Source organism: Sinohyriopsis cumingii, chromosome 8, assembly GCF_028554795.1.
Source record: "Sinohyriopsis cumingii isolate HCF-2022 chromosome 8, ASM2855479v2, whole genome shotgun sequence".
Classification (NCBI taxonomy): domain Eukaryota; kingdom Metazoa; phylum Mollusca; class Bivalvia; order Unionida; family Unionidae; genus Sinohyriopsis; species Sinohyriopsis cumingii.
The window spans coordinates 94,067,482-94,080,802 of record NC_142968.1 but is presented as its reverse complement, the minus strand read 5'-3'; the positions used below and the strand labels follow the sequence as shown (position 1 = coordinate 94,080,802).

At 34.0% G+C, this 13,321-nt stretch overlaps 1 protein-coding gene across 1 annotated transcript in view; it reads left to right on the top strand.

Moving 5' to 3' along the window:
- The window catches only part of LOC149794162 (uncharacterized), a 28,863-nt gene extending 15,857 nt beyond the window's left edge, over window positions 1-13,006 (top strand). Inside the window, exons 4-8 of the mRNA XM_089966524.1 lie at window positions 63-98; window positions 9,604-9,818; window positions 10,556-10,742; window positions 11,461-11,724; window positions 12,591-13,006. Of these exons, the coding sequence (XP_089822650.1) occupies window positions 63-98; window positions 9,604-9,818; window positions 10,556-10,742; window positions 11,461-11,724; window positions 12,591-12,901 (1,013 nt within the window). The 3' untranslated portion in view covers window positions 12,902-13,006. The remainder of the gene's footprint in view (window positions 1-62; window positions 99-9,603; window positions 9,819-10,555; window positions 10,743-11,460; window positions 11,725-12,590) is intronic.
- The last annotated feature ends 315 nt before the right edge of the window (window positions 13,007-13,321 follow it).

The window sequence follows — 13,321 nt, the reverse complement described above, 5'->3', positions numbered from 1 at the left end:
TTGTGTGAGTTCTTTTTATATTCTTAAAAGTCCATATATTTGTTGGTGTTTATTTTTTTTAGGTGCTAAAGGTGATATGGGACATACTGGGGACCAAGGTAAATCGAAGTGTCAATTTCTTCTTTGTATTTTATCGTGTAACCAGTATTATGTTTAAGAAAGTTTATGCGAAACTTCAAAATTTGTAATGTTTCAAAACCTATTTAATTATTTATTACTCTCATCAATATTTAATATATTCAAAGAACAAATGCTCAATGGCAGATGAACTGACCGTGCACACTAAATTTGACGTCAAAACAATGGACAAAAATAAAACTGCACATAAAATCTAGTCCCAGATAATATAATCTAAAGTACGATCAAAACTTCATATCTCTTTTTATCACATAGTGGGTACAGTTTTCCTATAGTACGAGCAGCTTCATATTTTTGATATTAACACACGTTAAAATATTACATTATGTGATTCTGATTGGTCAAAATAAGCCAGTGAAGTTACTGAGCGGTATTTTCTCTATTGATGGGCTAAAGAAAACATTTTAAACACCGCCTTCAGGAATTTTTGATTTCAATGAACATTTTTGTCCGTCATTGTTCGAATTGAGTCGCGAAAGGAAATTGGGGACAATTTATCTCGTCTGCTTCAACATCACTAATTTGACCCCTCAGGTGTTTTTTATGTCATGTATAACATACCATAACATGACTGAGGACTAAAACCACAAGACGAAAACAATGAAAACCAGAAGTTAACTAGTATTGATTGTCGGGTTCATAAGCTGGTATATCTGTAGCATGGAATCCACTTTATATACAAGCGTGGTTTAAATATTAGCTTGGAGAGCTAAATAAACTCATCTTAGTTCACATAAGTATGGGGACATATACCCAACTACTGCATATTTTATTACGCGGTAAATATGTGATGCAATTTCGAGTCAAAATGAAATTTGCTTGCATTTTCTGTAGTCTACTGTTCCAAGTCAAATAGTGCAAATATATGGTCACAAATACATTACAGTAAATATAATTTCTGCATCTAGTAAACCTTCTTTCACGCGAGTATCGCATTATCAGTGTAATGTTTAGTTGTGCAAGTGACACGGGTTATGTACATATAGATTGTTAATTGTTTGTACTGATTTCCACTGAAATAAATTCTATGTAATAAAAAAAAAATCTCTAATGTGTATTGATTAAATATTGAATTAATGAAAATCATTGAATAATGTCCAAGACTCGCAAAAGCTGGACATTAAAGGCGCCTTGAACTATTCACCTCCCCCCATTGTTCCAAATAGATGTCATTTGTTTTACAAAACGATAATTTTTCCAAGCATCCTTTCACAAAAGTATAAGCTTAAGAAATAACAAATTAAACAATACCAATATATATATATATATATATATATATATATATATATATATATATATATATATATATATATATATATAGATAGATAGATAGATAGATATAGATATATAGTGAGCGTTTTCCCTATGATTATTCAATTAACTCAAAAGCAGTCAAGAAGATCGAGCTTCTGATCAGAGCTTTGCGAGATGTCATACAAAGGTTTATTTTAGAGAAGGCGACGGACTACTTCTCCTCCTTTCGAGATTAAATCAAGATACTTACTATATCTGCCAGAAGAAAAGACATTGGGCTACAGAATGTCCACAACGTCAAAGTAAGCCAGAAATAAGGAGAAGAGAGGGCCCCCCAAAATGATAAAACGTCCATCCGAAAAGAATGAAGAGCCCATCCCAGTCCAGAAGGGTAATAAAAGAAGACGAGAAAAACGTAAAGACTAAGAACAAATCTGTGACTGTGAAGAAGTTCAAAAAAATGTAAAAAGAGCAAAAGAAGAACCAAATGGACGTTTGGTGATGTGCTGTGAAATTTCTCTCGCTCACATACGTACATCATCATGTAATCATCATGGGAGAAATGAGAATTAAGTTTATACTTGATTTGGCAAACTTTGAGTAGTAGTACTTTTAAAGAGGTGGATGTTTAAAAATAAAGTGAACTGGAGGCAGTGAGCTTTCTGTGCCTTATGCCCTTGCCACAGCTAAGTCCTACTTCTTCATCTGCTACTGTGGATGATTTGGTAGTGATTGCTTCTGCTGCTAGTATCGCATAGGTAGTCAGCGTAGAGGCAGTGATGACTAGTTTGGCTCTGGAAGATCTTTGCTCGTTTGGTCATGTTAAAGAAGTCTGATACATTTGTCTCAGACACCTTAGCGCTGCCAAAATGTCTTGTAGTACCGTTACCGTTTGACTTTCACCTTCCGTTTTCTCTCCTTGGCACTTTCTCTTATCTGCTTTTTCCTCTCGTTTCCTTCTTTCCTCTTTTTCACTCTGTTGTTGTTGAATGACAAAGGCTTGCTCTGCTTATTTGTTCTGTTGTACAAATTTCTCCAATTCTTCTTTCTACATCTGTCTAAAATCCTTTACTTGATGGAAGGAAGAAGAAGGCGGTGAAGGTGTTTGTCCTAGTAAAAATTCTTGCAAAGAGGAGGAAAAATTGACTAAATCCCAATTAAAATATTTCTCTAGTGAAAGTATCACTATGTTTTCTCTGGTAATTGATAAAATTTGTCAATCCATTTCGACCCCCCCCCCCACTTAGACTATAAATACCCCTAGCTTGCCTCCTTCATTTTAATCTCTTCTCGTGACAAGATGTGGATAATGTGGAGTCGTCCACTCTCATTTAAGGGATGCTGTTCAACCTTGACGATCCTATATATGCGAAAACATCATGGGTTATCAAGAAGTTAACAGATCCAGATGTTTGGCAAAGACGCATTTACGTGAAGAGGCATAGCAATATGGAGAGAGTATTTATGTATGGTCCCGCTGTCAGACGAAGTTAGAGGAAGAGAAGAAGACCGTGCGAATGTTCCTAATGTTAATTCAATGATCATAAGAAAAGTCTCACGACCCTTTTCAGGGCCACACCATTGCCTTGAAAATATCTCCTTCCTGCCATGTTGGTTTGTTTGTTTATTTGTTGTTTTTTGGGGGTTTTTTTGTGTGTGCATGTCTGTGTTTGTCCCGATCAACCCCTTGTATACCTATAAATCCATTTCACATACCTACCTACCTAATGTAGCGGATATTGAGATCAACTCGAACACTGTTACTAAAAGCCCACCCGACTAAGGTTAGCCACTTGCAACCCTGTTGCCATTTTCCCCCTAGTGTCCAGTAACGTTGACGTCACCCATGTCCATTTCTTGTTTTGAGGCTATAGTACCCTTTTCATTTTCGTTTGAAGCAATACATTTTTGTGAGTCTCTAAATTTCCTTGCGGCTATAAATTTGTCCGCACTTTTCTCTATATAAAACCATATTAGTCCCAGTCATCCCCATCAACTACTTACAACTCATGATAACGGTTTCTTTACCCAGATTTGAAATTATACCTCGTATCACCATAAGGAAACTTTCTCATTGAGGCTGGTATGAAACTTTGTATCATGATGAAGGAAACTGAGGCTGATATGAAAACATATATCATGATAACGGCACTTTTTCACCGAGACTGATCTGAAACCTTGTATCAGATGCGCATCTGATAAAGATTTAGACTCCGCACCGTTAATGATGACGTCACCTAACAACTGTCGCGTGAAAGGTCAACTTGCTGGTAGATAGACTGAATGAAAGTTGTTGTTGTTTGTGGTTAAACTACACGAGAATAAAGTAAAAGACTAAAATCGACACAAAACTGGCCCGTTTATTATGTAATGAAGTTGTTAAGGATAATAAACACATCATCAGTTTAGTAAATTGACCTGGATTATTTGTGTGGAGTTCGATAGCAAAAGGGCATTTTATGACACTCGACCAGTCAGATCTCATGAGAAGTAATGTCCTTTCGCATTCATACTCGATATGATGCACGCACCAGATCAAATTACCGTGCTGATAACGTATATCTATTACAGTGTTTTCCTTTCCTCGTCAATAGCAGTATCTATAATTGCTTCAGATCGCATAATGAATAGTTGACTAAAACACGCATCGTGTCTAAACACCATTTGTCTCTTTAATGACTCCGAAGTGAATACAAAAATAAATTGGGTTGTTTAACGGCGTATTAGTTTCGATGTGAATATTGCAATACGCTTTCAATCAAGAGTATTAATGTCAGTAGTTACATATATTTATTTATATGTATATCATGGAACTCCCCCCCCCCACGAATTTTACCTCGAAGCATGATTCTCCCTACATCAGTAAAACTTAATAGCTGACCACTATGCGTTTGTCCCCCAGACCCGAAAATAACTTTTGCGGGCGACCCTGAACATCGCACACTCAAACATTTTATTATATCGTTAAATGATTCCACATATTTTTTATTGATGAATAGTTACACAAGTCTTTGAAGATAAACGTAAATAAACTATAAACATGGCATTGGAGGCAATGAAACTCCAATGAACATTCAATCATGTTAGTACACTGAGATCCTAACGAGAACAAAATCTGTATGTACAGTTTCAATGAATAAAATATGATAAATTATCGATCGTCACGTGTTTTAAATGGTGGTTATATTAGTTTGCAAAGGCATGATTGGACAGTGCTAGAAGCGATGGAGTTTTGGGCGTGTTTTGTAACGAAATATCCCTTTGCAATCATATTGTAATATCTGCACCGTGTTAAGTATCGTCCTTGGGTATTCATGGTGTAAAAAGTATCGCCCTTGTGTAGTCATGGTGTAAAAAGTATCGCCCTTGGGTATTCATGATGTAAAACGTATCGCCCTTGTGTATCCATGGTGTAAAAAGTATCGCCCTTGTGTATTCATTTGTAAAAAGTATCGCCCTTGTATATTTATGGTGTAAAAAGTATCGCCCTTATGTATTCATTTTTTAATAAGTATCGTCTTTATGTATTCATTTTGTAATAAGTATTGTCATTATGTATTCATTTTGTAACTAGTATCGTCATTATGTATTCATGTTGTAAAATGTATCGTCCTTATGTATTCATTTTGTAAACAGTATCGTCCTTATGCTTTCATGGTGTAAAAAGTATCGTCATTATGTATTCATTTTGTAATAAGTATCGTCATCATGTATTCATTTTGTAATAAGTATCGCCATTATGTATTCATTTTGTAATAAGTATCGTCATTATGCATTCATTTTGTAATAAGTATCGTCATTATGTATTCATTTTGTAATAAGTATCATCATTATGTATTCATTTTGTAATAAGTATCGTCCTTATGTATTCATTTTGTAATAAGTATCGTCATTATGTATTCATTTTGTAATAAGTATCGTCATCATGTATTCATTTTGTAATAAGTATCGTCATTATGTATTCATTTTGTAATAAGTATCATCATTATGTATTCATTTTGTAATAAGTATCGTCCTTATGTATTCATGTTATAATGAATATCGTCCTTATGTATTCATTTTGTAATAAGTATCGTCTTTATGTATTCATGGTGTAATAAGTATCGTCCTTATGTATTAATGTTGTAATAAGTATCGTCATTATGTATTCATGTTATGATAAGTATCGTCATTATGTATTCATGTTGAAAAAAGTATCGTCATTATGTATTCATGGTGTAAAAAGTATCGTCTTTATGTATTCATGGTGTAAAAAGTATCGTCCTTATGTACTCATTTTGTAATAAGTATCGTCATCGTGTATTCATGTTGCAAAACGTATCGTCATTATGTATTCATGTTGCAAAACGTATCGTCATTATGTATTCATGGTGTAATAAGTATCGTCATAATGTATTCATGTTGTAATAAGTATCGTCTTTTTGTATTCATGATATAATGAGTATCGTCCTTATGTATTCATTTTGTAATAAGTATCGTCTTTATGTATTCATTTTGTAATAAGTATCGTCATTATGTATTCATGTTTTAATAAGTATCTTCCTCATGTATTCATTTTATAATAAGCATTGTCATTATGTATTCATGGTTTAATAAGTATCGTCTTTATGTATTCATGTTATGATAAGTATCGTCATTATGTACTCATCTTGTAAAGTATCGTCATTGTGTATTCATGGTGTAGTAAGTATCGTCTTTATGTATTCATGTTGTAATAAGTATCGTCATTATGTATTCATGTTATGATAAGTATCGTCATTATGTATTCATGTTGAAAAAGTATCGTCATTATGTATTCATGGTTTAATAAGTATCGTCTTTATGTATTCATGATATAATAAGTATTGTCCTTATGTATTCATGTTGTAATAAGTATCGTCATTATGTATTCATGTTATGATAAGTATCGTCATTATGTATTCATGTTGAAAAAGTATCGTCTTTATGTATTCATGGTGTAATAAGTATCGTCTTTATACATTCATGGTGTAAAAAGTATCGTCCTTATGTACTCATCTTGTAAAGTATCGTCATTGTGTATTCATGGTGTAGTAAGTATCGTCTTTATGTATTCATGATATAATGAGTATCGTCCTTATGTATTCATTTTGTAATAAGTATCGTCTTTATGTATTCATGTTGTAATAAGTCTCGTCATTATGTATTCATGTTATGATAAGTATCGTCATTATGTATTCATGCTGTAAAAAGTATCGTCCTTATTTATTCATGTTGCAAAACGTACCGTCCTTATGTATTCATGGTGTAATAATTATCGTCATATTGTATTCATGGTGTAAAATGTATCGTCCTTATGTACCCATTTTGTAATAAGTATCGTCATTTTGTATTCATGTTGTAAAACGTATCGTCCTTATGTATTCATGGTGTAAAACGTATCGTCATTATGTATTCATGTTATTATGTATTCATGGTGTAATAAGTATCGTCTTTATGTATTCATGGTGTAAAAAGTATCGTCCTTATTTATTCATGTTGCAAAACGTATCGTCCTTATGTATTCATTTTGTAATAAGCATCGTCATTTTGTATTCATGTTGTAAAACGTATCGTCATTATGTATTCATTTTGTAAAACGTATCGTCATTATGTATTCATGTTGTAATGAGTATCGTCCTTATGTATTCATTTTGTAATAAGTATCGTCTTTATGTATTCATTTTGTAATAAGTATCGTCATTATGTATTCATGTTTTAATAAGTATCGTCCTCATGTATTCATTTTATAATAAGCATTGTCATTATGTATTCATGGTTTAATAAGTATCGTCTTTATGTATTCATGTTATGATAAGTATCGTCATTATGTATTCATGTTGAAAAAGTATCGTCATTATGTATTCATGGTTTAATAAGTATCGTCTTTATGTATTCATGATATAATAAGTATTGTCCTTATGTATTCATGTTGTAATAAGTATCGTCATTATGTATTCATGTTATGATAAGTATCGTCATTATGTATTCATGTTGAAAAAGTATCGTCTTTATGTATTCATGGTGTAATAAGTATCGTCTTTATACATTCATGGTGTAAAAAGTATCGTCCTTATGTACTCATCTTGTAAAGTATCGTCATTGTGTATTCATGGTGTAGTAAGTATCGTCTTTATGTATTCATGATATAATGAGTATCGTCCTTATGTATTCATTTTGTAATAAGTATCGTCTTTATGTATTCATGTTGTAATAAGTCTCGTCATTATGTATTCATGTTATGATAAGTATCGTCATTATGTATTCATGCTGTAAAAAGTATCGTCCTTATTTATTCATGTTGCAAAACGTACCGTCCTTATGTATTCATGGTGTAATAATTATCGTCATATTGTATTCATGGTGTAAAATGTATCGTCCTTATGTACCCATTTTGTAATAAGTATCGTCATTTTTTATTCATGTTGTAAAACGTATCGTCCTTATGTATTCATGGTGTAAAACGTATCGTCATTATGTATTCATGTTATTATGTATTCATGGTGTAATAAGTATCGTCTTTATGTATTCATGGTGTAAAAAGTATCGTCCTTATTTATTCATGTTGCAAAACGTATCGTCCTTATGTATTCATTTTGTAATAAGCATCGTCATTTTGTATTCATGTTGTAAAACGTATCGTCATTATGTATTCATGGTGTAAAACGTATCGTCATTATGTATTCATGTTGTAATAAGTATCGTCTTTATGTATTCATGTTGTAATAAGTATCGTCTTTATGTATTCATGTTGTAATAAGTATCGTCTTTATGTATTCATGTTGTAATAAGTATCGTCTTTATGTATTCATGTTGTAATAAGTATCGTCTTTATGTATTCATGTTGTAATAAGTATCGTCTTTATGTATTCATGGTTTAATAAGTATCGTCTTTATGTATTCATGTTGTAATAAGTATCGTCTTTATGTATTCATGTTGTAATAAGTATCGTCTTTATGTATTCATGTTGTAATAAGTATCGTCTTTATGTATTCATGTTGAAAAAAGTATCGTCATTATGTATTCATGTTATGATAAGTATCGTCATTGTGTATTCATGGTGTAATGAGTCTCGTCATTACGTATTCATGGTGTAATAGTTATCGCCCTTATGCATTCATGTTGTAATGAGTATTGTCATTATGGATTCATGTTGTAATGAGTATCGAGGAATTCAATTAGCAGCATCGGTTATATAAGGCCCGCTTGGTCAACACAAGTGGAATGAAATTGCATTGTTGGATGTTAAAATGCAATATTCATTTCCTAATTGGACCATGTGTGCCTCATGCCAGACATTCTCATGTATTACTTGAGAAAAAAATTATGTTCTCTTTCTAAAATAGGGTATGCCAAGGCCTGAGATGTAGTTTTAATATATAATTTAGTAATTTCATCCATTTGGTGCAGTGTTTTTATAGAAGCAATGTGATACAGGACCGTAAAAGAATCAATGTGCCAAACCGAAGAATGACATTTCGTCAGTCTTTTGTTACAATACTAAGTTGTATGCTCTTTTACCATGCAGAATTTGTTATTTTATTTGATATGCGAAATAGTGGAAATTTGCTAGGCATTATTTTGAACCGCATTGCGAAACATTGCATCATCATTAGGTTGCCCTGCTGCTCGATTGAAAAGGCAGATAACTCTCAGAGCGACAAATCATGAATACCGTTCTGAGCAGAAAAGAATTTCGGCATTAATATTCAATTGCAAATAATATATTTTTATAACCATAAAATCAATATTTAGTCTTGTTTAACAAAAATTTCAAAAACAAATCAACTTATTCACATGCATTTAAATAGATTTACTTCATGACTGCAAATGAATGCGACTTCCTTATTAATATTCTAACATTTTCCTCTTCAAGCACTTTCTATCTTCCACACCACCGTCCCAATACACTTTACGTTTTCATTGAGAGATGACGCTACTATGTAAAAAGTATCTAAGTCGATCGAATAAATGAACCTGATATTGTTCATTGTAAGAGCCTAACTCAGTTTAATGCCACATTTCATATTATAATGTTGACGTTTAGATAAACAATTGTATTTCTTTATTTTCAGCGGTTCATAGTGTTGTGACAAACAATGTATTAATGTAACTCACTATGCTATATTGAAATGCATGTTTATCTCTCCTTTATTATTTTATTACGTTTTAGAATCTTAAACTCTTTAACGATAAAACATAAACATTTCCAGGCGAAAAGGGACAAAAGGGGTTGAGAGGTGAAAATGGATTGAAAGGTTTGTACGGTTCTCTTGGATTGCCTGGCCTAATAGGTGACCCCGGGGAAAAGGGGCAGAAAGGGGATACCGGCTTAAGAGGCCCCATAGGTCCTCCTGGTTTAAAGGGAACACACGGTGAAGATGGACTAAAAGGACTTAAAGGGTCTCAAGGAAATAAGGGGTCAAAGGTATTAATGATAGTGTATTATGCTAGCTTTTCTATCTGAGATGCTATTTGAAAAATAACCTTTAAATCAAGGAAACGAATATCGGAATAGAGAACAGTAGTATTTTATTAGTTTTTCGGTTCAAGAACTACACGTTTTGTTCAGATCTAACATGAAGTTAGAGTGAGAAGACCTCATTCTGACATATTTCACTAAAAATGTATTTAAAATATCACAAAAAAAACCATCTAGGTTATAATACTTGAAGTAAAAGCATGCCAGTGTCTTGCCTCTCGGCAGTTAAGGCAGTACTTCGTGTCATTTACAAAGAACTTGTGGAATGATTTGTTATACCTTCATGTGACCGCGAGGGCATGCCGATTCCCTTTCTTCTTCATAATAGAACAGTCACGTAACGCTTTATTTCTTTCTCCAAGTTATGAATGAAAATTAGATTTACACAGGAAGACATAAAAAAAATCCTTGCTTTTGGAGAGGTTTCGTTACGATTCCACCGATAAATCATTATTACCACCTTAATCATTATCATCATCACTACCACTACCACCGTCACCACTTCCATCACCACCACCACCATCATCATCATCCTAATCATCAGTATCAGCAACAAAAACGACGCCAAACATTGGAAGAAGACTATTAGTGTTGAATGTAATTTCGTGCAAATGACTTGACCTTGCGTTTTGTAATGATTTGTTGAGCCTGTACAAATAATGAGCTCATTTTCTTTACTTAAGGGAGAACATGGCAATAAAGGATTAATGGGTGAAAAAGGAGCAGTTGGGAATACAGGTGACCCAGGACTGCAAGGAGTCAAAGGGGACAGAGGGGAAACTGGTTCTATGGGACATAAAGGGGCAACCGGCGAACAGGGCAGGAAAGGACTGGATGTCAAACCCATAAATGGCGATTGCGTTTGTTTACGTAATGTCACAAAGGATTTTTTATAGTGTTGAGACTTAAACACTTTGACATATGGAAATTCACTTCAACACTTGAATTAGTCTCTCTTGATTTTATTCTAAATATTACAGAATACAGAAAATATTTGGAATAACCCTAAATTTACATATAATTGTCTCAGTTGTCTCCAATGGCTCACAAGCTACGTTTACTCCGAATCACATTTAAATTTGTACCTGCAGCAACACAGCTATATAAGATTCAGCAGTTCTTTGTTCTCGTCATTGCCGTGAATCTTGCTAATTCGGGTTTTGATCAAGACATACGAAAGGGAATGAGGTGGTAGGAGGGTGCGCGTAGCCATCGTATGAAATCGTTCCCACGATTTTGGGCTTTAGATGTCAACTCTTACGGGGAAAGAAATTAATCCAGTTGTCGTAATTTTGTGCCCAAATGACAGCAATACAATGTTTCACACTTCGTTGCATAATAAAATAAAAATGGCAGACAGTGACTGCTTTCAGTACAGTTCATACATTTCTTCTTTGCTTAATACAGCCTTACTAATCTGATTACATACACTCGGACCTTATTATTGATGATCCTTCCTTCTGCCAATGTCATATATCCATCGATCCATCATCAATCAATTTGACACGCAATATCTATTTCCGCCCGAATACCCATATCCACCTTTGTGTGTTAATGATCTGTTTTTATATATTTTTGTTTTCCTCAGAAAAACCAGCTTTCGATGCCCCAAGCGCATCTGATTACGTAGTTTCACCTCTATCTCAGTCGGCCGAGTTTCCATGTAATGCGACCGGATTTCCTACCCCTTTAGTCACAATAACAAAGACTGCTTCCGCAGGAAAACATCGTGTCCAAAATGTTACGGGGTATATTTTCATCCAGAGCGAAGCTGATTATGGGACGTATACTTGTGCAGCTGAAAATGTCTTTGGAAGAGCATTGAAACAGGTCACTGTTATAAAAACTGGCGGTATGTATGTATATCTGTCTTATGTATGTATGTATGTATGTATGTATGTATGCATGCATGCATGCATGCATGTATGGATGTATATCTGTCACCTGTATGTATGTATGTATGTATGCATGTGCGCGTGTGCGCGTGCATGCGTAAGTATGTATGAATATATGTGTGTACGTCACCCGCTTGTATGTCTGATCAAGTGTCGCAGTTATGTTAAAGCACATATATGTGAGCTGCAGCGCATTACTATTGTACTAATTTATGCAGTTTATAAAACAACGAGTTAGAACCTGTGTTGTATGTGTTAGTTAAAGCTTTCTAAGATACGATTGCTACAAAACCTGATTTCCTGTAAATCCTACCATTGTATCGTTAGCATAGACTGACAACCATGGTGCGTCATATGCAAGACAATGTACATCAATTACCACGGCACTAAATAACCAACTTGTCCTGATGTGGCTTAAAACACAAAACCCAACCAAGTCAATAGTAGGACATTTTTGTTACCGGCAACAGGTAAAGGCAAGTGCCAGTGATGGGACAATTTGTCGTAACAAAAATAGACTTTTTCACTTTTTCGTTTCTGATACAATTACTGGTTGTTCTCTCCAAATAACATCTATTACAAATCCTTCTTATTTATTCCCAAATTGTGTTTTTCCAAGTGTGAAAAAATATGTGATAAACTTGAATGTAACATCTTAGCCAGTATTTGGGAATGTGAAATCATCAAATGGTCTACGGTTCTGTCACAAATAAACTACGCACATGTTACCAAAACTGACAAAGTAGAGCTTGGAAACATATGTATGGGGAAAAAAGAAAATGAAACACTCATAATATAAAATCTCAGCACTGTTTTCTTACAGCGAAACCAGTCTTCTTACGCATCCCATTCGATAACGAGTATCAACTAGGAAATAACGTGACCTATGTGTGCGATGCATCTGGCATACCTACTCCAGAAGTACACTTTTTGAAAGATGGACAGGAAGTTAATTCGACATCAAGGCTGAGCTTGATAAAAACCATCAGGCTGAATGGAACTTCCGTCACTCTGCTTTTCCAGAATCTGGACGTGTCTGATATTGGAACGTATGTCTGTACGGCAAATAACGCATTAGGAGAAATTACGTCGCAACCTTTTCATCTAAATGCGACTACAAACATGTATGGGTGATGTAATTCGAGTACAAGCTGACATTTAAGCGGCTGCGGTTGACGTGATCAATATAATTATCTTAGGTCTACTGGCCAGTCGTTGTGTAATTAAATTAACATCTCACTCGTATTTTGTTAATTCTGTATTTGTAAACTGTTGTAATCGGTCTTGTTTCACAGTTTGTACCTATTCATTAACAATCTGTAGCAATAACACCCACCTGAATCTCCTAACTGATCTTAAAAGACTCAGTAAAACATGTTAATGCACAGATATATAATGTTAAATTGAAGAGAGGTCGCTTATATTTAACGGGAAAGAATGCTGATACACTTCCTAATAATTGACACGAAGCAGACTTACCCTCAATAGTTACAAAATGTAGCGATTTTCCACTGCATGATAAGTCGGCCGTTTTGATGGGTATCACGTATTGAA